The following is a 26611-nucleotide window of genomic DNA, read 5'->3' as shown; positions in this document are numbered from 1 at the left end:
ACTCTCCCCCAACGTAACCACACAGAGGCAGTCTGACTGGTCTGTCGACCAAACCACTGGGTGCCGCCTGTGGATGTAACACGGAAGAGTTAATTCAAGGAATTATACACGGGAGAAACAGTCGAGATAGAAGCACAAGGAGCGCGTCGGGAGTTACAGCAAACCTTCCTAAAGAACGATATTCCCCGAAGACGAGACAAATGTGTCTTCATATACACATTCGGTGCATAACGTCGGATAAAAGCTGAGATGTCTGGAAAGAAGAAACTTCATGGATTCTTTGTCGTTTGGTCAATACTTTCCGTGTTCGGCGAAAAACCCGGTAAGCAAACAAACCGTTCGATTATAATATAAATTGCTTGTTTCTAGGATAACACAACATATTAACTTGTTTTTTTCTAGGTGTCCTCTCAATTCATGCTAAGATAATACTATTTATTAAGGCGTTGCTCCGGTAAAACGTTTCTCTTAACTTCATTCCTACTTAGTATGCCTTCAACACATGGTACACCAAGGGTTAAAACTGAGTATTCTGTTTGGCTAGTTTATTAGCCGCGAATGTAGTGTACTTGCCAATAATGAAATGTAGCAATAGTATGTTGCCTATAATTACTTCGTATGAAGTAAATAGTGTGTTTCTTACATTGCAGCGTTATTAGGCTCTTCGAGTTCAGTTCGATAATGCAAAACGTTGTGTGAATCTTAAATATAACCAGTCATATTGCTACTTTAATCTTTCAAACATAACTTGAAACTTGTTTCTAGGCTGTATTATCACAGATGAGGACAGTTGAAACTAAGCATATCGTTTTCACCAGTTCAATTGACGCCTGTTGACATGGTTTAAAATGCACGAATCTTCCTTCAGGAAATGTTTCAACCTTTTCTCCAAGTAGCTTGTTGTCAGTTTGGACCTCTTTGGTCTATCACACAGGTGTTAAACCAATTCCACGGAGAGCCTAGTGCATGTTGTTTTTGCCTTTAAATTGGTTCCTAGTTCAGACCTTAAACAACCAGGTGAGGGTACAACCTAAACAATTAGTAACCCAATTAATCAAGTACAAGATGAAAGCGAAAACCTGCAGACACTTGGCCCTCGGTAGAACCAGTTCAACACATGTAGACTATGTTGTGTGCATGTCCTACATACCTATCTACATACCTATCAAATGCAACCCTACAATCCCTTAGAAGACAGGTTACTTTCACTTGTGACTAACCTCGCACAGGGAAGGGACTGAATGTGGCTTTGACTATTATAGCTGTGTAATTAATGTCCTTGTCCCAACATTGATCAGGCAAGGGTAGGCTTTCCTAGTAATTTAGCCCGATATGCTGATAGTAGGTTATGTGCCTCAGAATTACAATGGAGCGGGGCCATCTTTTTGTGCCTGTTTCTCTGTTGTGTTGTCCCTTAGTACCAAGCGGCCGGTGCTGAACAATGAACTGCGGCTCCACGCATGCCTTAACATTCACAGGCCGACAGCTCAGGACCCCTCTCCCACCACCTCTATGGCATAATGTTGATTAAGGATTCAGTTGTTTTAGGCGCCCATTGCTCACAAGATCCAACACAAAATGAATCTAGATTGTGCGCTAGGGAGCTGCTAGAGTTAACCGTACATGCACTGAATGGCAGGTTTTTCACCTCACCTTTTGGTCAGTGATCCGGTGTGTTAGGTGCTGGGCGAATCTGCTGCCCCCGCGTCCCTGTTGTCACATCACTTCCACAGCAGGCCGTTTGAGGATCTTTTCATGTTTGTCCTGAGGCCTGTCAGCCAGGCGTTCAGTAGACGCAGTGGCATTTGAAATGTAGACGGCGTGATTACTTTCTCTGATTAGTGCATTTTTCTGTCGGCTGGTCTGTATCAGTTTGCCTGGATTTGAAGAAGGATAGATGGATGAATGGATGGCAGGGTAGCTGAGCATCTGACCAGGAACTGTGAAGTTGCTGTATCAAATCCCCAAGCCGGCTAGGTTTAGAAATATGTTTGTTCTGTCTCTTAGAAAGGCAGTTAAACCTAATTGCTTCCAGGTCGTTGCTGTAAATGAGTGTCGTACTTACCTAGTAAGATAAAATATATACATGGAGCTTAGCGACCTTGCTATGTTCACTGTATGGAGAAAAATCATTCCTTGCTATGAATAAGCATTCTCACAAACAAGACCTAAAATCCGACTGAAAACTGCAACTCAGGGGCTCATCAATAGCCTTAGTGGGCCTGTTTGATGGGGACGCTGTCATGTGTAAATATTTGGTTCTAGGTATTTAAAGTGCATGTGGGCTAAAGCTCTAAAAACACTCCAAAAAATCCCCAGTCCAGCATAAGCAAAGGACACGAGATTGGTTGTTATTGTCCCAAACAAACCACTAACTAAAAAGAGTCTTGAGTGGATCTTAAAGGGCCCGTTTTGCCCTTCTCTGTTTATACAAATACGGTTGGTTAGCTGTGCAGCGCGGGTATAGTCAACCTCTTACCAGGACTTGGTCTGTCATTGTGGTGATGTCACCGCTCCTGCACCTGCCCCAAGGTGGGTAGATTCCATCCCACTTGCATCTGGACTGAGTTCAGCCTTGGACCACAAAGGCCACTGTGTGCCTGCTCAGTGTGTGGAGCTGATGTAACCATTGCTGCTGCGCGTCAGGAACCAACAGCTGCCATCTTGTGTTTTTCTTCTTTAAGGTTAATTTGGCTATAGGCCAGCTCATTTTGCTTTCATGTTAAAGCAATATTTTTATTGTTTTTCTTTTTACATTAAATGTGATTTTCCTTAGACATTCTGTGGAGATGCCTTTATTTTAGGCCTTTATGTTTTTTGTTACATTAGCATAGGACTTGCCATTAATGTCTAGACCCTGCCATGTGTGGTAAATCTGAGTTGAAGGACCAAGCTCGAAAGCAAACCCCTTGCCCTGACCTCGTGGCCACAGGGATGTGAACCAAATTATATCTTTTATAATAAATAGGACATCTGTAGCAATATGCTCATTTAGTAGCAGCACATTGCCACTGCACTGATAAGATCACGGTTAAGATCACCTTTTCACTATTGCTAATCAATAATCAATCATTTCACAACTACATGAAATCTATAGGGGTTAGAGGCTAGAACTGGGCCAGTCTAGTGACTGGTCCCCCTGGGACTGAGCTTCCCTGAGGCCCTTGCGTGCCTGTTAGTGCTGTCACAGGTGTTAGGACCACACTCACAGGGACAGAGGATTAACCTCCCTGTAAATGGGGTGACCTTGTCACCAGGGTGCTGGGCCAGGCCCCGAGGCGTGGGAGCCAGTGGCACGCATCATTGCATGCACCAACACACGCGAACGCGCACACACTGCCAAAGGGCGCCCCACACCTACAGGATTCTGGCATGGCCCCAGCAGCTGAGCATCTCGGAAAGACACCCCGCCTTGTCAGCCGCCCAATGGGGTTCCCCAGTGGGGGGCTGTTGCCTTTCTTGGAGGCTGCGGGTCTTGGGCTTTGCTATGCTCTGCAAAATCGCAACAGGTATTTCATTGCAGTGACTCTGTTTTAACTTGTCTTTTTGAAAAGATGTTGACTCATGAGACATTGGCACATTTTTATTCACTGTGATTTATGTAATTAACAATGTCTTCCAATATCTCTCATCAGGGGTTATGCTATATTTCTGTCTGACACAACAGACATCTTCACCGTGTGTGTGGTTTCACATGTCTTCACTTGTCTCACTGCATACATTTCTGCGTAACATGAGTGATTCTAGAACAGAAAAAGCACATTGATGTCTTGTACGGTCAGAAAGTCCCACCATAGAAGAGTGCTTTGAAGGGTGGATTTAAAAAAAAAAAAAAAGAAAAAGTGAGAGAATAATTGAGAGAATCAGTTATCAAACATGTTTAGGACATTTTGATTCACCCAGGCCAGTTTTATACAACACAACCAGTTTTATACACCACCAAGTTCACTCTTTCTGCTACAAAGCAAACACAGCTTTTTTATGAATCTTGGTTTGTAAGTGTTGTGTTGATAATATGCTAATTAATGAATATTAAAAATACATAAACATTAAAAATATACTGTTCTTATTTGGCAAATGAACTGTAAGTCACTTTTGTTTGTTATCTGGTGGGAAGTCTGTGTTTTGTTAATTTATACTGGCTGTTCTGGAATGTTGCTTTCTTTGATAATTCCAATTTGTTCCTTATTTCTATATTTTTGGCATAGTGAACTAGTAATGTTGGCTAGCTGACTAAACATTGTCCATTACTAATGAGGAGGTTTGTTGTAGTGTTACTCAAGTGCAGGTTTAGCTATTAATGCGCAAAGGTGATTGTCCCCTCCCAAAATTTTAAGCATACCGTTTGACAGCCTTTTGTGTTTTTGTTTGCTTTTCATTCCACCAGGTGTTTCTCATCACGCTCTAGCGAGTCTTAAAATGTGTATTTGAAATAAAACGCCAACATCTCCGAACCTCCACTCTGTAGGTGACGGCTGTGGTCACTCCGTGCTGGGCCCGGAGAGCGGCGTCCTCTCCTCCAAGAACTACCCGGGAACCTACCCCAACAACACCTGGTGTGAGTGGAAGATCCAGGTGCCGCATGGCAAGAACCTGGTACTCCGGTTCGGTGACCTGGACGTGGAGGCACGGGACTGCCAGTCGGACTACGTCAAGGTCCTCAAGGGGGGCTACGGAGGCAGTGGTGAGTTGAACGTCCCGACCGCGGCTCAGGATCTAGCTCTGGGGTGTGACCGAGCTTGCTAGCTAGTTGCGGTGGGGCTTCACAGACGGCCACGGTGTTAACAGCATTCCTTCCACACAGATGAGAAGCATGTGTCAGGCCGAGCTTCCCTGTTCTCCTTGTGGGGGATGTGTCTATATATAGGGCGCTGGAGGAGGGAGCGGAAGTCTTTGTTGTACTTGAGAATTGCCGCTCACAAAGGACAAACGTGTGGGTGATCCTGCTGGTGTGACGGCCTCGCGACGTGCTTGTCACAGGATCAGTTACCTTGAGATGTCTACGTGCTATGGAGGGGTTTGTTGGTGGGTTTGACAGGTGCATCTAACTGCCCTTTAATGTAGGGAATTCCTGCTTGGGGACTTTCATGGCCTTGGACAGTGAATGCATGTTTAGAGTGTTTGGGCTGAATAGACAGTCTTAACAGATAGAGGGCTCTTGGCCGAGTTGTGCTGTAATGCACTGTGACAGTTTACTGGGAACATAATACTGCTTTCCAGTTTATTGTCAGTTTCAGTGCTCGGCAAGAAAGGGTGATTCGTTTGAGTGTGGCGTTTTGCGAGGGCCGCGAGTCATAACCTGAGTACAGCGTCAGACTACTGCAACGTCTAGGTTAGTCATGGTATTTGCTCGGGCAGGTAATGAGACGTCTCGGGCTTTCTCCGTGTTAGTGAAGCTTAGCCCCGCACGGCAAGCATTTGTCATACGGCACTATGGAAGGAAGTGTCTCCTCCAGACTGCCACTAGCTCTCCAGAGTGTCTGCCGGGCTGGAGTGCAGAGCAGGATATGAGCTGAGGGTTGTGTGAAGTTGCCAGAACCATCATACCGCGGTGACTGATCGTGTTGCAGCCCACCCACAGCTGAGGTTACCAGTACAGCGGTCAGGGTGTCAAAGGCCCCTTGTCACCTCAGTGGTGAGACATGCCTTTGCTTCTTTCCTCCGCTGCTTCCTGGTGGAAACATTCAATTACCAAAAAGGCTTTACAACGTGTGACACCCGGACACATTACCGATATTTACTTTTCTCACACGAAGTGGTGTCTGGACCGTAGGCGTGTTTGCGGACGTCTTTGAAACGCCTGATATGACCCGTGAATCACTGTGAAACCCTCGTTGTTGACGCGTAGTTCAGGGACACGGCGGATGTGTGACATCCTCCCAGAGGCTGTGGCGGCCACGGATCTGTCGAGTGACGGCGTCGTGTTACTTCATTGTTGTCAGGTGAAAGCAATGCCACAAAGACCTTTGAGTAACCAACACACTGGCTGCCTGGCTTGACCCGGTCTTTGAAAATGCCCCGGGCCCATCTCTGGCTCTGGTCTCTCTTTCACTCTCCCTTTGTCTGCCCTGCATAGTATTTACAGTCAGATTCCTGTTGCTGACATAAAGGAGGGATTATTTTTTTTTCCTGTATGAAAGGGAGAGAGGAAGATGGGTTTTGATGACACGATGTGATTTGGCTTATTGGGGCTGAAAAATGGAGTGCCTGTCAGTGAGGCCTGGAGTGGAATGGGGGATAGAGGCAGGACTGCCGTCAGGAATCCCAGGGCCCTGGACAGAATATTCTTGTTTGCCCCACACCACCCACCCACATGTTAGAAACAGTATCACAATTCGGCCCAGCCAATGTACTGCATGCCAACTGTTCTTATGAAATACCTGTGCTGTTCTCTCCTGTGTCAGCATCTGAGTTCTGCGGCAGCCTGAAGCCTAACCCCAAGGTGCACACAAACTCCAATGAGGTTATCGTCCAGTTCCAAAGCGGACGTCACATCTCGGGCCGAGGGTTCCTGCTGTCCTACTTCACAGGAGATCACAAAGGTTAGAGGCTCTTCTCTAGAATTACGTCCGCACCAATGTTTATGTCAAAACACTGGTTGAATGGTGACCGAGGGCAGCTGGGGCCACTGGTTAAACGGGGACCGAGGGCAGCTGGGGCCACTGGTTAAACGGGGACCGAGGGCAGCTGGGGCCACTGGTTAAACGGGGACCGAGGGCAGCTGGGGCCACTGGTTAAACGAGGACCGAGGGCAGCTGGGGCCACTGGTTAAACGGGGACCGAGGGCAGCTGGGGCCACTGGTTAAACGGGGACCGAGGGCAGCTGGGGCCACTGGTTAAACGGGGACCGAGGGCAGCTGGGGCCACTGGTTAAACGGGGACCGAGGGCAGCTGGGGCCACTGGTTAAACGGGGACCGAGGGCAGCTGGGGCCACTGGTTAAACGGGGACCGAGGGCAGCTGGGGCCACTGGTTAAACGGGGACCGAGGGCAGCTGGGGCCACTGGTTAAACGGGGACCGAGGGCAGCTGGGGCCACTGGTTAAACGGGGACCGAGGGCAGCTGGGGCCACTGGTTAAACGGGGACCGAGGGCAGCTGGGGCCACTGGTTAAACGGGGACCGAGGGCAGCTGGGGCCACTGGTTAAACGGGGACCGAGGGCAGCTGGGGCCACTGGTTAAACGGGGACCGAGGGCAGCTGGGGCCACTGGTTAAACGGGGACCGAGGGCAGCTGGGGCCACTGGTTAAACGGGGGCCGAGGACAGCTGGAGCTGTTAAATAGTCAGGTGTGCCACAGCTAACCTAACCTGACTTCTCTCTGTTGGGGCAGTGTTTTTTCAGACAGCATGTTTTAACAGGTAGTTCGATGTAAGCAACACTGACGTGCTGATCCAGGAGATTATAGGAGTTTATAAACTGGTTTTAGTGGATATTCTTGTTTCCAACGTTATCTTGTTTACGTGTGTGTGTGTGTGTGTGTGTGTGTGTGTGTGTGTGTGTGTGTGTGTGTGTGTGTGTGTGTGTGTGTGTGTGTGTGTGTGTGTGTGTGTGTGTGTGTGTGTGTGTGTGTGTGTGTGTGTGTGTGTGTGTGTGTGTGTGTGTGTGTGTGTGTGTGTGTGTGTGTGTGTGTGTGTGTGTGTGTGTGTGTGTGTGTGTGACTGTCCCAGAGGGCTTGAAGGAAGCAGGGTCATTATCCTGTTGTGGTGATGGTGTCCTGTTGTGGTGGTCCTTTCTGCTCTGCAGGGACTGGTTTCCTCTGTCTGCTTTGCTCTGAAGCCACTGGTCTCATGATATTTTTATCTCCTCATGGTCTCTCCTTTGTTTCTCTTTTGTCTTCCCTCAGATCTGCTCACATGTTTGGACAAAGGCAGCCATTTCTCTGTCTCAAAATACAGGTGAGGGTTTTCAATGTCTGAGACCAGCCAGGTATCAGTCTTTTCTGTCCTTGATGATAGTTAAATTTTTCACTAAATGCATCGTGGGCTTGAATGAAAGAGGGGGATATCCACTAAGCCCATTAGGTCCCATTAGCTTCTATTAATGTTGATAGACACTGTCTCTGGTGTGAACAGATTATACTGACTCCCCACTCCATCTGGGGAAATGTACAGGATGGATCTGTGCATTTTCAACAAGTGTGTTCTATTGTTGTCTGCCTTCACAGGAAGTACTGTCCGGCAGGATGCAAAGCTGTGGCAGGGGAAATATCCGGTGACATTTCCCAGGGTTACAGACATGTAAGTAATGTCCCCCTACTGTCCTCCTCAAAGGGAGCCTAACCTCTGGCTTTTTACTGGGTGTCACCAGGTTTGTAAGGCAGACAGAGACGCCGTTTAGTCCCTCCCTCCCCCCTGGGGAAATAGTAACCATGGACGTTTTATTTACGAGGTATCATCTGTTCCCGACCGCAGTTCTGTGGTAACGGGTGCTAGTCCACGGAAGCGGCCACAGACACGTTTGTTTGTTGTTGATTTTGTTAGCCCGTCCTTTGTTGTCAGAGGAACTCCCGGACGCTCCACTCGAAGCAGTCTTGTCCTTAGCCCACAGGTGCCTGGATTAATAATGGGTCTACTGAATGGGTCAATGCCAAAGCCTCGAGGGGAAACTGTGGGCCCCAGGCTAGCCGGTCATTGCTGGTGCTTTTGTCTGGCTGTTGCTGTGGAGGTGCTTGGGACTGCGTTGCCCGCGGGTGCTCTGAGAGCCCGTAGGGGGCAGTAAACCAGGCTTCTTTGTTCCCCCGTCACACGCACACAGAGACTGTGTGTGTGTGTTTTTTTCTTTTTGTTGATGGGTAATCTGTTTATGTAACAGTGTTTCATTCATTTGGTGTTTTTTTTTTTGGAGTAGAGCTGGGTGGTGTTGTTTAGTAGGTTACATCACAGGACGGCCAAACCTTCAGGGCAACGCAACTGTGAAAGCGGGTCGAGCTGCGCTGTTTGGATGTGACTGGATCATGTGTTTTGGCTTCGAGGTCTTGAACCGTAGACTTTGGGCCCTTGACACCTATCTAACTGAAAATAGGAGCTAACACTACAAGACACGTTAGAAGTGATCAGACACACACACACAGATTACAACCAACTATTTAAGACCTAAGCTCTGTGAGAAAAGTCCGGTCACTGACTTTCAGTTGTTTCACCAAAATCACTCCAGCGCTTTGGCTCCTCCTCGATGGTTGTCCGGATGCAGGTCATGTGGGCCACCTGGAGGGGTGTTGTAGCTGTCTTCCCTGGGCCTCTCTGGGGTGGGATAAGGGCTCTCAAGCGGCCGCCCCCTGGCCGAGCGGTCAGTAAGCCCAGCAGGGAGTCCCAGCCCCACAACAATGGGCCTGCCTGCTGGCTCCACAACAGAACCTCTCAGCACTCCACCGTCTGCTGCTGGGAAGACACCATATACTGTACTACTTTAGCTTAAGATCCATTGGGTTGGTGCCCAGGGGCTCTGGTTGAAAAGTAGGGCACCATATAGACAGTAGGGTGTGGTTTGGTACGGAGTCTGGGCGAGAGCATTGGGTCGTCCACGTTTGCTATTGTGTAGAAGGGTTTGGAGGAAGGCCTAGATTATGAGGAGATAATGAGTGTGCAACAGAAGGTGTTTATCTGTCCACTGCACACATTCAATAGGTACAGCCATTAGCATTTAGATTAACACCACAGTGTCTGTTCTGTTCTGGGCAGTTCCTTATTTGGTAGTAATGATTCTTGTGTATGTTTGATACACAATACTGTATGTAGGTGAAATATATTATTCCACGTGTTCATTATTCAGTGTTGATATGAACTGTAAGGTATGTTTATCAATCAAATGTATTTATAAAGCCCTTTTTACATCAGCGGTTGTAACAAAGTGCTTTTACAAAACACCTGGCCTTAAACCCCAAGGAGTAAACAACAGTAGTGTTGAATTTCAGTGGCTAGGAAAAATTTTGGAAAAAACCTAGAGAAGACCCAGGCTCAGAGGCGTTGACAGCAGGGAACTAACTGTAGATGGTGTAAGAAAGCTGCTCTAAAAGACTTCTGACCTTGTATTTCTTAAAAATGAATTAAACAATTCATTAGACTCAGTCCAAGTCAGTTTGTTTAAAGAGGTAGACTACTGTTTCTGCCAAGAGCACTTGCAGTCTCACAACAGAGATTTAGATTTAAAATATATATATTTTTACTACACAAGTGCATTTTTATTTATGACTCTGTATACCTATAACTAGGGCCATTATGATGAAAAAACCTACCAAAGCATATCCATCTGCTGGCAAGCAGAGCATTCAGGGCAGACGGGCAGGGCAGAGCAGAGCATTCAGGGCAGACGGGCAGGGCAGAGCAGAGCATTCAGGGCAGACGGGCAGGGCAGAGCAGAGCATTCAGGGCAGACGGGCAGGGCAGAGCAGAGCATTCAGGGCAGACGGGCAGGGCAGAGCAGAGCATTCAGGGCAGACGGGCAGGGCAGAGCAGAGCATTCAGGGCAGACGGGCAGGGCAGAGCAGAGCATTCAGGGCAGACGGGCAGGGCAGAGCAGAGCATTCAGGGCAGACGGGCAGGGCAGAGCATTCAGGGCAGACGGGCAGGGCAGAGCAGAGCATTCAGGGCAGACGGGCAGGGCAGGGCGGTCCGGGCAGGGCAGAGCATTCAGGGCTGGCGGGCAGAGCATTCAGGGCGGGTGGGCAGGGCAGAGCATTCAGGGCGGGTGGGCAGGGCAGGGCAGAGCATTCAGGGCGGGCAGGGCAGAGCATTCAGGGCGGGTGGGCAGGGCAGGGCAGAGCATTCAGGGCGGGCAGGGCAGAGCATTCAGGGCGAGTGGGCGGTCTTGCCAAAGTTAAGTATTAATTTAGGGTGTGCTAGCCTAAACTGCAGTGGAAAAAATTGTCAGGTAATGAGGCCGTAACATCTGACCCCAGAGAAGCTGTTAGTCTAGATAAGAAAAGTAAAGACTGCAATAAAGCAGTCAAGCAAAATCCCAGAGTGGAATATTTGCTCAGCGCTTACTTACAATATCACCTAGTTCCCGGACCTGCCTGTCTGTAATAACTTTCTACAGGGAAAGTGAGCAGTGGCTGGCTGAAATGAGCCACAACTGAGCTTACACAAGCTTTCACCTTTTCTCAATGTTCAATTCCGTATTCATATTTGAGTATTTTTCTAATCTAATTTGAATAGCAACATGTTTTCAGAAATTACCATCTTATCTGTATTTTAGTTTCTGAGTGCTAGTTTCAGTGGGTGCTTGATTAACCTCATGGACCATTTTAGCAGCAGATCAATGGATGTTTTTTTTATTTTTTTTATAGCGCCCCAGATGCAGTCAAGTTAATTGTGGGTTATTTGCCCTTGATCTTATGGAGGAAATGATTGTTTTTATGCATGCACCCCCTAAGAGCTCTTTACCTGTTCCAGGGGAGGGAAATCTCTGATCGGTAGGTAGTTTGCTATTCCAGAGGTATGTTCTGTGACAAAGTACTGTTTCCTAAGTAACGCACCACTGAGAAGTATGTTTAACATTCCTGCTATAGCTATAATTACCGTAATTGTCACCCCCTGCATCCAATTACAATGTGTGTGTGTGTGTGTGTGTGTGTGTGTGTGGCTTAACAAGGTTTGAGACTACTGTGGCTCCATTTCATAAGATTGCCTCTTTAATTTGGGTTTAGGTGCTCGTTTCTGTGCTAGCCGTTGACACATGCTAGATGGGGAACTGATTGCATAGACACAGTTTGTCACGTGGCAAATGCTGTACTGTGGCCCGTTCTCTATAATAGGAAGCCTGTGAAGTGAGAGGACTGGCGCATTCATTGGAATGGAAAAACAAATTCTCTGATCGGAGCTGTTGTCTGGGCTATTTCACTTGTCCAAGGGACCAGGTATTAGTCTCCGACCACCAGGGTTTGCCTTGGACCACTTGGATCCTTACACACAAAATGCCCTCGTGTGTATTTTAAGCCTGAGGACATGTGGATGTATGTGTGGCGCTGATGTTATATCAGCCACAACTGCCCAGTTTCGACCAACTTGGGTGAATTATGGTTTTTGCTATATAGATCCAGCATTGATTGAGCAGATGGCGGTCATGAAATTGGGTAGATATCAGATTTTTTTCTCTTGCAACAAATATTGGTCATCATTGCTAATACTATCAAGACTCAACATACGCATGGACATTCATATTGACCATGATGTGACACTGTAACAGCTTCTTGATCCTTCTGACTCACTATGAGTGACGACATTTGGCACCCATGCTCAGGCACAAGTTTTGCCAAACTACACTATATTTTAGACACCACTGGCTTGATTTTTATTTTAGATTCAAATTTTCCACTTAATAATGTGCATTCTCATAGATCCATCTTTTACCTAATTACAGTGATTGGCCCAGGGTGTCAGTGTGCGATCGTTGTGATCGTCAGGGGTTGTTGCCTTGTTGTTTTCATGTTCCCTGGTCCATTGTCTTGATGAAACGCTTTTTTTTGCCATACATGATGTGTCTGTGGGATAGTAGTTACAGAGTTTAGCTAGCTAACGGACAGATTTTTATTATTAGAATAGTTTTCATCCATTTCTATCACACTTCTGTGTTTTAGTTCTGGTTGTTATCTGGGGTGTCTGTAATATAGTCTCTTATTTCTGAACTCTGTACCGTTGTAACTAATATCATATCTCTCTCTCGGTGTGGTTTCAGTCCTCGGTTCAGTGTCTATATGTGTAATATAATTACTGACTTCTTCTGGTTTCAGACGTCTGTGCTGTGCAAGGCTGCGGTCCATGCTGGGGTTATCCTGGATGAGTTAGGAGGCTGGGTATCCGTAGAGACCCACAAAGGCCTGAGTCACTACCCAGCCACTAGATCTAATGGGATCCAGTCAAAAGAGTGAGTACTGGGGAATGACATGCCATGATTCCCAGTATGGACTGTATGACTCAAGCATACCTATGTTTTAGGCACCATGTATTTTCCATAGCAGCTCTATAACCTACTGCAGATGTAACCGATTGATGTTCGTGTACATTAATTACAGGCATGGCTCTACCCTTTGTACGATTATTTTGTTGCTAACGACCCTTCAAAGAGGACCATGAACTTGCATGATGAAACACCTCAGATTCTTTGAGTCCCCTTTACCAGTCAGTATTAAGTTAAAGGCTCCAGCCCTGACCGAGGCTAGTTTACCTCAGTGGAGACTGGATTCATCAAGCAGAGCTAGAGGCTATAGCATTCCTGAACTGTTTAATTGATGGATTAGCCAGCTCCCATCTAATGTCGTAAGGACCCAGTCTGGCCTATGGCAGTCCTATAGATTTATGATTAAAGTCTGAGGTGGGGGAGGTGAGAATAATTGAGGCCATCACTCATTGTTGACTGCAGCATATAGTCTACAAATACACATGTAATACAGTGAGGCATCACTAATATAACAATAGAGTCTTTGTGAATGGGGGCTTGACATAATTGGGTTTTGGGCCTTAAAGAAATGGCCCGTGACCAATGACATTTCATATATTCAGTGGGCGAGGAGGACTTTGTAATTTAGAAATAATGCATGCTCTCATAACTAGAGAAGTCGTGCATATCAAACGGTCTTCGAAGCCCTAGGCCTAACTGTTTGAATTGAAGCAATGATGGCAAACAGAAATGTGAAGTTTTAAAATGTATAGGGTCATGTTTTCACGAATCACCTCGCTTTGGTTTGTCCTCTACGCGTAGCCAATGCTGCTCATCAGTCAATGCATCGCATGCTAAATGTGTAAATGTCACCTCATTATGTGACTAGCTGTGTACTATACAGTTTATCACATAGTGGATGGATCCTACAGTGAGTCAAGTGACTTTGGTTTGCTATACAAAGTAAACGTCAAGGCAAGCAGTTACTGAACGTTACGGGAGGATAGAATGAGTGATGTAAGCCATTCTTAGCGTGGTACAGTGATTGTCGGTTCCAGGTGCCAGTTCCAGTGTCTTACGAATCTCCCAAGAATCGTGTAATTTGACAGGCGGGCCGAAAACAGCGTAGTACCGCAGCCATGTGCAGACCGGCCCTCGAAACCCAGGACGGTGGCTACACTGTAATTCATCCTGGACAATTTAGTAGTGAAAACACACTAACCCGACTAGTCCAAGTTCAGTAAGTTTACTTCAGTGGCCAGCTTAGTCCCCTGACCTCAGCATAATGGGCCATATTTGAGATGAGATGGAATGTCCTGTTCGAAGCCTGATTCTACCCGCCTGGTGCTCAATTGGAGTACTTAATAATCTGTCCACTGAGCGTACTCCATTTGTTCCACCGAGCTGGTTTATTAACATTGTACACTGACATTTCTTTTTAACAATATTTATAATCGCTTTGCTAACAGATTCTGTTGTGACACTCTTGGGAATGCAACAACGTTTTGTTGTGCTGCACTGTTCAAAGATAAAGACCTCAAGATCCAGGAGTCCTAGGAGAGGTGGAAATGAGAGGTTGTCAAGTGGTGACTGAGAAAGATGCGTTTCTCCCAACCAGCCCCCTTTAATTAACAACACCCCTTGTGTCTTAATAGGTTCAGGTTCATCCCCAATTACGGGCGGCTAAGAGAAAAGAGAATCCCAGGCGTGTAGGAGGGCAGGGGAGACAAAGCTCAGGGTCCTGGGTGACGGCTGATTTAGGAAGAGAATGGGGAGGGGTGACTATCTGGGGCTCCTTTGTGGCCACAACGGGTGTTCATCCACAGTGGCAGGCCCTCAATTTATCACTGTAATTGTAATCATTGAAACTAACAGGCCGCCATTGATGGATATCTTATTTTTCTTCTTCCAGCGGCTCTTTGTCTGATGCTCTCTTCATGTTTGTCACAAATGGTAAGATATTTAGTTTTCTTTCAGTACTTATGTATGCCTTTTTAAATATGTGTTTAATTTAACAAAAACTTTTCACATGTGATGTACTTTCAGTAGAAATGAGTTGCAACAAGCTCCAAATGTGGTGAAATAAATGTAGCTTAGAAAAGGAAAGTTACAGTTGTCACACCTTATCTTGGTGTGAACCGTGGGAAACCCTTATCTACTGACTGTGTTGATTTTCCTGTGGCGGTTTTCAGTCTCTTCTACCTGTGGGGACAGGTTGTAATTAGCTAGAAGTCAGCTGTATTAGTCTTACGTTCAATAACTCTGGACAACAATCCTAAGCTTGTAGTTAGAAAAGTGACTCATGCCCAATGTGTAGTTAGGTTTCCTGTGGAAATGTAGGCCTAATTGTGTGGAAGTTTGTTTATTGGCTCAAAGTCAAATGCTCCGTTTTAGACTAATCCATCTTTGAGATGTCCTAAATGTTCATATGATGCCATGACATCCAGTCTGGACTCTTCGTGGGCTTGTCTACGCCTTCATCCTGCAGCGGACCAGCTCTTTATTAATCCTCTGTCTGCGCTTTGTTGTTTGGTTGGAGTAGTTGTTAATACAGGGATCCTAGCGCTCTTAGGTTCAGCTAACAAAGGGTTTTAGTTGGTTATGTAGTTGACAGGGATTTGGTTAAAATAGTTCCATATGGTTTTAGTTTTGTGGTGGCGTTGTAAGGGGTTTAAGACAGACTTGGTGCTCCTGGGACGGTTTTGAAAGTGGGCGTGAGAAATGAGTCTTGAATGCTTCTCCTCTGCTTTTGTGCTCTCCCTTTTTAACACGTGACTCCAGTTAAGAGTTTAGATGCAGATTTTTAAGACGTGTACATTTCCTGTTGAGTTCATGCTCACCATAAGTGGTTGGGGTATTAGTTCCAGATGTGTTTTATGATAATCAAATTCTGGTGCAAAGCTGAGAAACAGTGTACAGTCCCACTCCTTTGATGTTGTTTGTCTGAAACTACACGCTTTGAAACTCCATTACATATGTTATGTATAGTTCATGTTAAACCCAAAAGCAAGCAGTATTGTTGGGTGTCAGACAGAAAATAATATTTGGGTTACATTTAGTTAAGGAGGATCTTTTTTCTTCTGTTCTGTTTTCTAGACTGCAGGAACCAGTCTGTCCTGCGGCCTGTGGCTGTGACTGCCAGTTCCTGGTGGCAGAAAGGAGGGGAGTTTGGCCTTCTGTCCGGCTGGGCGCCCAACAGCTCCCAGGCTGACCCAGGATCAGTGGGGCACACCTGGGCTGCAGACCAGAATGACAGCCTGCAGTGGCTCCAATTAGACCTGGGCGAGAAGAAGAGGGTTACAGGTGAGATGAGTCCTTCTCAGGGGAACCTACTCTAAAACTAAGAATCACTTTTCTCTGCGCTTTCTCATTTACTGGATCCCCCATACTGTCTCCACACTATTCAAGTTATATCCATCTTGGCCTGCATGCAGTTGGGTTACCAGGCTACGCCTGTTTTAGTTTTGGTGAAATATGGCTGTAGCTAACATATGCAGGTTTCCAGTGTTACCACTGTCTCTGGGCTGACTATTGCCACCCCCTGTTACAGGTCCTACTCAGAGCTCAGCATATTCTTAAATTATCTGTAATAAAATAGGAGCCCTGGCATCCTTTTGCCAAGTCTTAGAGGATTAACGGGTGAGCTTCGCTGTAGATTTTCACCCCGTGGCATCGTTTAAAAACAGCCGTTTGGTTTTAACCCTCTTCTGCCTGGCGGCTTTTCACATTTTCTACTACTCTGTAGTGGATGGTAGGTAGATTCAGACTCAACACATAAAAACCTACACATCTGTTGGGAAAAGCAGAGAATTCAGTGTAATGGAATATGATCCAGGGGTTGTTTCCAGGGGGTAATTATCTTTATAAAGGGGTCTTTCTTCTGATTTCACTCTGGAGGACTCACCACTGCAAAACCGTAGTGCGTGCGTGCGCGTTAGACCACCCTCCCCCAGCTTTGATATCTGCATTTTTCCACCAGTTCTCAGTAATGTGTAAAGGGACAGAATGCCCCTCTGTATTGCTCCTCCACAAACAAGAAAGTGAGTTAAAAAAGGCCTGTTTAAATATAGGACCATGGCGGATGCAGGGTTTATTTGGAGTGTGGTGTGTGTAGTCACCCAGTCCTAAATTGTCTTCATGCTGCTTTACAAACACATTCGGTTCCAGTCCGTGAAGGTCCGCTTTGTCCGCCCATCTAGAAATGCAAGGTTAAGGGGAACATCGTTTTGATTGGAATGCGATTCCTCGAAAATGGAAGAACTGTAATCATAGAGTCATTGTTGTGCAGTAAACGTTACACACAAAAGCCTGAAGAATAAGACCCTTTCTTTCCTAGAGGGTCAGGCTCTTTGGGGTCTTGCAACAGTCATTAGTTGGATAATCAATCCAAGAACTACTCTAAATACCTTGAGCTGTGCTGCGTCTCCACGAAGCCCTGTCTAATGTGGAGTAATGACATGTTGCGTGCCGCCTTTCTGGCTCCATGCCAGGTGCTTCTCTGCCACAAAAATGCCCATCAGGGCTGGGATGATGTGAGGGTACCCGTTGATGGGATGGTGTGAGGGTACCCGTTGGTGGGATGATGTGAGGGTACCCGTTGGTGGGATGATGTGAGGGTACCCGTTGGTGGGATGATGTGAGGGTACCCGTTGGTTCTGCAGGGACTGTTCTGCTCTCTGAGATGACGCGGGCTGTCCCTGTTCCAGCACATCTTTTTTTAGGGCCTGTGTTTTTGTTTGACAGGAATTATCACAACTGGCTTTACTATTTTGGACTTCTATGTGAGGAGCTTCAAGATCGATCACAAGGAGCGGAATCGGTGGAAGGCATACACAAAGGACAACCGCAGTGACTACATGGTAACATATAGTCGCTCTGACTACAGTATTACGTTGTTGTTTATTTAATCATGGAACATTTTCCTATGTATTGTTGTTTAACCAACTTTCATATATGGATTATCCCTTTTAAATCCTGTGGATCTCTCTTTATCTCGGTCTGTCTCGCTCTCAGATATTTGAGGGAAATCAGGACAGCGTGCATCAGACCAGGAACACCTTAAATCCACCAATCACAGCCCGCTACCTGCGCATTATCCCTCACACCTGGCACCAGAAGATTGCCATGAGAGTAGAGTTAGTGGGGTGCCCGCATGTCAAAGGTACCCGTCCTTAAACCTGACCCCCAATGTCAAAGGTACCCGTCCTTAAACCTGACCCCCAATGTCACATTACAACACTGAAAGGGTCTAGCCGGAGAACCAGACCATATGATCCTTAAGTCTCTACAGTGATTGATGACTGTATAAAGATTATGTTTTGGGATGTTTTTCTCAGTCTGCTCACAGCTGAACGCCCCCTTTCTTTGCCACCCTCTCCTTCCTCTCTTCCTGTGTGTCCTCGTCTCTCTGGAACTCTCCCCTCAGTGACCCCGGTACCCATGGAAACGGTACCCACCAAACCCAAGCCTCCAATGACGGTCGAGGAGGTGACGGAGCCGGTCCCCTCTCAGACAGACCTCGGTACCCCGTCTCATTAAAACACTACCTTAACTGTCCCTCCTGATCTCTCCCAACGGCTGGCTAACCTGCCCTCTCCTATGTCTTCAGTGAAGCTGGCCATCATCATTGTACCGACCGGGTTGTCTGTGGTGATCCTGCTGATTGGGCTTTGTGTATTCAAGATGCTGCAGAAGTAAGTGACCCTCCATGTCATTGCAATAGGCGATGTAATGATTTTAGAGACATTAATGTACTTTGGCGTAGAGGAAAGGTGCTACCTCCAGGCCTGCTAACTTGTATACATTTTGCACACAATACAGTGTCCAAGTCTGCTGGTGTGATAAACAAGAAGTGTAGCCTCTGCAAACTGCTTTTCTGTACGCCTGTGCTTGATTTGTCCGGTTTTCCATTTCTATCTTAACGCTGAGCAGGTGCTTTGTTCTCCACAATGGTAGTAGAGTAGTACAAGCAAATGGACACTGGGAAATGGGTAGTGTTTGGATATTTAAGCTCTTTGCAGTGTGGTTGGACCGCTGTTCTGGTAATACTGTTCTGAACTGAATGTCATGTTGGACATAAATATCAGAAGGCTATGTTGTCCGAACTTATTTCTCTTTTTTTACCTTAGCTACTTCACGGTAGCTTTTGCTGTGCACTTTGGGTTGTCATGCTGAAAGGTGAACTTCCATCCCAGTCAGCTTCCTTGCAGAGTGCTTCAGGTTTTCCTCAGGGACTTACTATATATTGCACTGTGTATTGTATGTGTGTACGTATGTTTGTCTGCCTGCGTTGGGTTGCCTGACTGCAGTGCATAGGAGCACACATTCCTCAACCGGAATAAAGGGACTAGACTGGAGTGAGTGAGGGACAAAGTATAGTGAGAGGTCCCTAGTAGAGGTTGACACGGGAACAGGACTCACGTGGGTCTTGCTGGTCCGGTGTGATTCTGTCAGGAACATGAGTGAATCAAGATCAACAGTCCACAGGAATGGGCAGTACAGGAAAAATTCATGTTTTACCTGTTAATGTTATTCTTTTCCTGTAGCTGCATCAGCTTTCTTTTCACTGGAAAATGTGATTGGCAGACATGAATGGAACAAGGGTTTTAATTGGTTAACTGGTATTGTTAATTGGCAACGTTGTGTACAAATTGTGGATGAGATGACAGATCTAAAACGTTAAATGAGAAGCACATTCTATAGGATCAAATGGGTAGGCTGGCTATTTGGAATTGGAGGGTTAAAGCACAGTTAGATATTTTGTATTCTCATTCTTAATATGCCTTAGCATTGCATTAGCTGGTACAGCACTGTGATTTAAAGAAAGATTGTTTGTGATTTTTCTTATAAGTGACTTCACTGTTTTTCACACCCCAATACTCATAACTTCCCCCCCCCAAATGGAAATGTGCACGGGAAGGGACAGAATTAATGTTCTTATATTGGGACATTACAGGAAGGTTTTGAGACTATCCAACTTTTTTGAGGGATTGGGACAGTACGTAAAAATGTGTACAGGACAAGAATGAAAATGGACTCCTGAATCTAGGGTCCTGTTCCCAAGAGGTTCCCTTTGGAATGGCTGGCTGTGTTTAGCTGTGAACACAACCTCCCAATCCCTGTTATCAGGGGGAGACACTGGAGGAGGGCGAACACTAACACATGAGCCTGGATCATCCATCTCTCCATTCATCAACCTTCATTGTCTTTGCTTATGTGAAAGGGGCTTAAGAGGTCATGGGTCAATGTTAGAAGATGCGGCCAGCTGCATGATCCCCAGAAAGGAGGGGGCAAATGAAGATTGAGGACAGGCTGCTCAGCTGAGCCAGGCAGTTGTGTGTAGGAAACAAAAGGACACTAACCCTCCTGCCACCCCTCCCCTCCTACAAGCTTATTCCAGGAGAGGGAGAATCCCTGTCCAGCCTGGCAGTGGAGTTCACCACAGAATCTGTTTTCTCTGTCCCAGGAAGAAGACAATGGAGAACGCGTATGGACCCTCCGATGCCCAGGAAACAGGTCAGTGAGCGATCTCAAGTTATCTCTTTCTTATAGCCTAATGTTAGTGATTAATTTGGGAACGGTGTCATTCATGATATATTTAGTTTATTTTTTTCCCGAGACAGCGTACCTTCGAATGTGTCGTAGAAATAAGCCTTTGTTTATAAGCTGTTGGGAGGAAAATGTAAGCCATAAAGTAATCTGTGTTGTGATGGTAATGCCCAGTCTGCTGATAAGAGGCCAGCTTCATTGATCTGTGACGACACATCAGTCTGTGCAGGGATTTGTGGGTAGGGAAAATCAGTCAGTCTTGGGCACGCCCACAGCGGGCACACCCAGCCACATTGACATGCATAGACCCAACTGCCAGCTTGTCAGGCCCCTCAACCCTTCACATCCAACCTCCACCTAACTAAAGCAGGCACAAAGGACTAATATTTTAACATTTTAGAATTTGATTAGTACAAGTTAATTCTGTCTTGGCACAAGTCTCACAAGTCTCCCAGGGAATCCTCAGCAGATTGAGTCAGCCGGTCTGTAATTTGGGGCTTATCTCTGTGCTATTTCTGATAGTCCTGTCATTACGTCTGTCTGTCTGTCTGTGTAGTTCTCTATTGTCTCCTCTCTAACTGCCTGCCTGCTGGCCTTCAGGTTGCTGGAAGCAGATAAAGCAGCCATTTGCCAGGCACCATTCTACAGAATTCACGATCAGCTACAACTCCGAGAAGGACCCCATGGAAAAACTAGACCTGGTCACCAGCACCATGGCAGGTGAGGAGACGAACAAGTCAAAAGGACGAGGCATCACACTGACACTTACACTTCCAAGTGATTCTATTTTACTACAGATAAAATGTTATCACCCTCGTGTCTTCAAGCATTGAATTCCCAAGCAGGGGTGAAAGGTCTTATGTAGGCCGTTCTCAGTGACATCACTTCCTGAGACAGGAAACATGCAATTTATCACCTTATATTAGCATTTGAAATAGTGACATGTTAAGTGTGTATTGGCACAATATTCAGGAAGCTTAATGACAATGGCTCAGGCATAGGTTTTAAAACCAGAAAAGGAACCAGGCAAGCCTAGTTCAGCTGGCCCGCGAGAAAGTGATAAATGTTGCCTTCACTGGATTCGAACCTGTGTCTTTTACCACGACGCCACAGTGATATACAATTGTCCAGTCGCGAGACACCATTAAGCATTGTTTTAAACTGACTATTGTTTCTTACCTCCACCACAAAAATCGCATCTCTGAACTGTATGGCTTCTGCCACTGGCCGTTTTAACAGTGTATTAGCCAGTAATAGGCTTACTAACTTACTTCTTGGAATAGTCATAAGAATTGAACAATTGCTAGCGAGACTGAAGATGAACTTTTTCCTGCCAAAGCAATTTCATTTTATGGCACAAAAATATTAGTTTTTCTTTCATTTGTGAATGACATTGATACAATAACTGTCAGTATACACTCACCAAAAGGATTATTAGGAACATCTGTTCAATTTCTCATTAATGCAATTATCTAATCAACCAATCACATGGCAGTTGCTTCAATGCATTTAGGGGTGTGGTCCTGGTCAAGACAATCTCCTGAACTCCAAACTGAATGTCAGAATGGGAAAGAAAGGTGATTTAAGCAATTTTGAGCGTGGCATGGTTGTTGGTGCCAGACTGGCCGGTCTGAGTATTTCACAATCTGCTCAGTTACTGGGATTTTCACGCACAACCATTTCTAGGGTTTACAAAGAATGGTGTGAAAAGGGAAAAACATCCAGTATGTGGCAGTCCTGAGGGCGAAAATGCCTTGTTGATGCTAGAGGTCAGAGGAGAATGGGCCGACTGATTCAAGCTGATAGAAGAGCAACTTTGACTGAAATAACCACTTGTTACAACCGAGGTATGCAGCAAAGCATTTGTGAAGCCACAACACGCACAACCTTGAGGCAGATGGGCTACAACAGCAGAAGACCCCACCGGGTACCACTCATCTCCACTACAAATAGGAAAAAGAGGCTACAATTTGCACAAGCTCACCAAAATTGGACAGTTGAAGACTGGAAGAATGTTGCCTGGTCTGATGAGTCTCGATTTCTGTTGAGACATTCAGATGGTAGAGTCAGAATTTGGCGTAAACAGAATGAGAACATGGATCCATCATGCCTTGTTACCACTGTGCAGGCTGGTGGTGGTGGTGGTGTAATGGTGTGGGGGGATGTTTTCTTGGCACACTTTAGGCCCCTTAGTGCCAATTGGGCATCATTTAAATGCCACGGCCTACCTGAGCATTGTTTCTGACCATGTCCATCCCTTTATGACCACCATGTACCCATCCTCTGATGGCTACTTCCAGCAGGATAATGCACCATGTCACAAAGCTCGAATCATTTCAAATTGGTTTCTTGAACATGACAATGAGTTCACTGTACTGAAATGGCCCCCACAGTCACCAGATCTCAACCCAATAGAGCATCTTTGGGATGTGGTGGAACGGGAGCTTCGTGCCCTGGATGTGCATCCCACAAATCTCCATCAACTGCAAGATGCTATCCTATCAATATGGGCCAACATTTCTAAAGAATGCTTTCAGCACCTTGTTGAATCAATGACACGTAGAATTAAGGCAGTTCTGAAGGCGAAAGGGGGTCAAACACAATATTAGTATGGTGTTCCTAATAATCCTTTAGGTGAGTGTATGTGACAATAACTGACTTTCTCATCAAGTGAAAAGATGAGAGAATTGTGGAAACCCCTACACTTTTACTGCCCAAGGGGTTTTGATAAAGCCTGTATTACCCCCAAAAGCATGCATGGATGCATACTTCGATAATCCACCAGAAATAGTTGCAATACTGTATTACCGTAAACAGTTTTAGTTTAGGCTTACTATAACGTAGCTACTGAATGTTGTAGCCAGCTATGTGTTTGTCTATCCTGACCCCAAAAATGTATGGATGCATACTTCGAAAATCCACCAGAAACAGTTGCAATATAACCATAAATAGTTTTATTTGAGGCTTACTATAATGTAGATACTGAAGGTTATAGCCAGCAAAATTTTTGTCTATCCGGAACAAATCCTAATGCATCATTTGTTTTGACTGTGAGGAGATTGGGACACGGGACCTAGAGTTTGCGGATCGACTTCTTTAACCACTACGCTATCTAACAAGGCGTAGTCAGTCACTCAGTAAAAAACATTCACTCTTCTTGGATGGCTCCGCTTACGCGGTCCGGGAAAAGGTTTAGTCAAATTCCTGGTCAAGGTCATAAGACAGTGTTGGGTCCGATTTAACCACAATGTCTCTTACATTTGGTGGTCTTTTAAAGACCCAATGTGAAGAATGTTTAAAAATGGGCTGTAGTTCTGGGTCAGTTTCAACAATGTACCAGTGCTTAAAGATGATGTTCTTTAGTTCCTTCCCCAATGGGGAAGTACTGAGTAAAACAAGAGGGGGCACGTTCTGCTTAGTCTTTTCTTTTAGGTTGAGGGCTTTCCAGTTGTGTTAGCACTTCAAAATGGTAATTGGCATGCTTGATTCACTAGTCTTCATAACCCTTTCCTTGAATCTCTGTGCGAGTTCTGTGGCCTGTTTCAGGTAGGAGGCATCAGAGCTACATATCCTTCTGATTCTCCCAAATTGACTAACAGGGAGACTGAGTGGATGAAGCGATAATCTTTGCGGTTGTTCCTGTCTGTAGGTTTCCTGTTAATTTGTTTTCTCCCTAATAAACATCACAAAAATACTATATTTATGATTCAAAGGGCTTGTTTACAACTTGTCTTAGTTTGCATAATCATTTCCATTGCGTTTGAATTTACACCTGCATGTTCGAGACACGCTAAGCTGGATTGTGACCATCAGTCGAGGGAAAATCAAGCGATATGCGCAGACATTACCGATGTTGAAAGGACATTTTCTTTTTAATCTCTAAAATAGTCAAGTTTCGTAACAAAGTGAAACATGTTTTATTTGGGTTTACATTTGCTTACTCCAAAACATCTTTTTGCTTTTGAACCATGGCACTGGTTTGTTTTTCAATTACCTGTGTCCTTGTCCCTCTCCAGAATACCAGCCGCCTCTGATTGGAACAGGCACAGTGAGCAGGAAGGGCTCCACGTTCAGACCCATGGACACGGAGACCCGGGAGGACCCCAGCGACGCCACCACCCACTACGACTACCTGCACACAGCCAACCAGTACGCGCTGCCCCTCACCAGCCAGGAGCCAGAGTACGCCACGCCCATCATCGAGCGCCACATCTTCCACAAGGAGGGTTTCCTGCCCGACCCGGCTAGCTACAGTGTCCCAGGGGTGGTCTTAAGCAAGACCCCGTCCTTTAAAACCCTGGAGAGGAAGGCAGGGGTGGGCGCCTCCAGGGTTTACCAGACCCCCCAGGTCAAAACCGACCGGGGACACAGTAACTCTGAGGGGGTCTATGACAGCCCCAAGGTAAATAAACCTGTTGCTAAGAGCAGCGGAGGCTCAGACTACCAGAGGCCCCAGGCCAAGCCGGCCGTGATGGAGAGCTATTCAACCCCCAGGGACTGTGTAAGGGTGGCCCACAGGCCTGACTATAGACTGGACCCTGAAGGCAGCTCTGGTGGGACCTGAGGACGGGGGGAGGGGGGAAGTGTCTGGGACTCCAGGAACTGTCGAAATGTGTGTCCCTATCAGTTCCCTGTCGTTTTGGAACAGACCTCAGCTTAGGAACCACTACTGAACGTTTTGCCATGTGGGAAACGTCAGGGTTTATTTGTAGGAAAAGGACCTCGACTGGGTGAACTGGAGTCATTTTGTGAACCGATTTTAGTTTTGAGATGAATAATTGAAAACCTCCCCTCATTCTACTCACTCTGCAGTGAGGCTCCTTTCGGTTGTGAGGAAGCAGAGGGCTTGTTGAGTGGCGCAGCACCCCAGATTAAAGTAGCAGATATGTGTATCCCTCACTTGGCCCACTATGGCAGTGTTTTTCCCTAGCTGTCAGTCGGGGACCACTTTGTTCAATGAGGCTTCACTGTGAGGGCCGTCACAAGACAAAATACAGCAATATTTAGTACAGGGAGTGGGGGGGGCGGGGGGGGGCACGTCATGAGCCACACTGAAGGCCGTCAAGGGACTGTCTGAAACCCAGGGCCCTGCAGTAAAGACCACTGCACTATTCCTGGATGATTAGGCAGTCGGTCCGTGGAGCTGTGTTTTAACAGAACCGTAAGGACACACTTCATGGAGGTACTGAAAGGACCGACTTCACTGCATGAGGTCCACCACAATAGGGGCTTTGTCATGCCCCAAAGCCCAACTCTGCATCACCGCTCCACATCAATGTCTGACGGCAGATCTGGTCCATGTGAGTAGGGAGCCTATGAAGAGGCACCAGGGGAGAGGGTGTACAGTTAGTCTAACATGTTGGGGAACAGCCAGCAGGGGGATTTAGGAGGCTACAACTGGACTACAGTTAGATTATCTGTTTGAATAGACTAGGTCAATGACTACTGTAAAGATGAGTTGTTTTCAAATGGATGTTGAATACAAAGCCATGTTGATTTGTGCCATTACTACAGCGTGGTAGTGTGTGTATGTGTGTGCATAGTTTGAAAAATGTGTATTGCCAAGAGGACAGGAAATAGAAATATTAAGGCTGTCCTGTGCTGTGGACTGTATTAAAAGCACCTGTGTGGTGTTGCTGCTGGGTATTGACAACAGACAGGATGGAACCAAGAACTCATTTCTGTGAAATACTTGTGGGGGGGATCTTTCAAGTGGGTTGTGTGTAAGAACAGAAGTGTCCGCGTCTGTTATTTGCAAGACGTTCTTCTCTTCAGACTGGTCTCTCCGTGATACCTGTCACTCTCATTCAAAGCTGTCTGTTGGCTGTAAGCTGAGCCCTGAATAAAAGTGGCAGCAGTTGACCCCAGATGTCAGGGTCTCTTTACTGTGTGAGAAGGGGTCCCAGCAGCCGTTGCCTGGGACCTGTGACACCCGGCATTCCGGTGCCCCTCGGAGAAGCAGGAAGAGGCAGCTCCACCTCCCCAGCCCAGGTCCGTCTGCGGGGGGAATGTGGCAGTTTGGTGTCAGTCGTGACGCGGCAGCTGATCCCCGGTGACACTGCCCGCCCCTCCTCCCAGCTACGGCCGTGGTGAGGGGAGATGGGACAGCCCCACTGAGGATAAGACCACACTCTTCATAGGAGGGGGGTGGGGGTTAAGGTTGACAACCCTAGTCTGAGAGGAAACTGTG

The 26611-nt window shown here is 46.4% G+C and overlaps 1 protein-coding gene across 1 annotated transcript; it reads left to right on the top strand.

The window, feature by feature from the left end:
* Nucleotides 1-19: 19 nt before the first annotated feature.
* dcbld1 (discoidin, CUB and LCCL domain containing 1) lies at nucleotides 20-26283 on the top strand. The gene is made up of 15 exons (XM_010883030.5): nucleotides 20-322; nucleotides 4469-4684; nucleotides 6405-6542; nucleotides 7844-7895; nucleotides 8165-8237; nucleotides 12728-12861; nucleotides 14786-14826; nucleotides 15970-16176; nucleotides 17617-17732; nucleotides 17887-18034; nucleotides 18299-18394; nucleotides 18482-18566; nucleotides 20339-20388; nucleotides 21022-21141; nucleotides 24438-26283. Exons 1-15 carry the CDS (start codon nucleotides 250-252, stop codon nucleotides 24983-24985), a joined length of 2097 nt encoding a protein of 698 aa, XP_010881332.2. The 5' UTR covers nucleotides 20-249; the 3' UTR covers nucleotides 24986-26283.
* Nucleotides 26284-26611: the final 328 nt, after the last annotated feature.

The sequence above is a fragment of the Esox lucius genome, chromosome 18, assembly GCF_011004845.1.
Source record: "Esox lucius isolate fEsoLuc1 chromosome 18, fEsoLuc1.pri, whole genome shotgun sequence".
In the NCBI taxonomy this organism is placed as follows: domain Eukaryota; kingdom Metazoa; phylum Chordata; class Actinopteri; order Esociformes; family Esocidae; genus Esox; species Esox lucius.
Note: the sequence above shows the minus strand (reverse complement) of the source record. Positions and strands in the feature narration are given on the sequence as shown.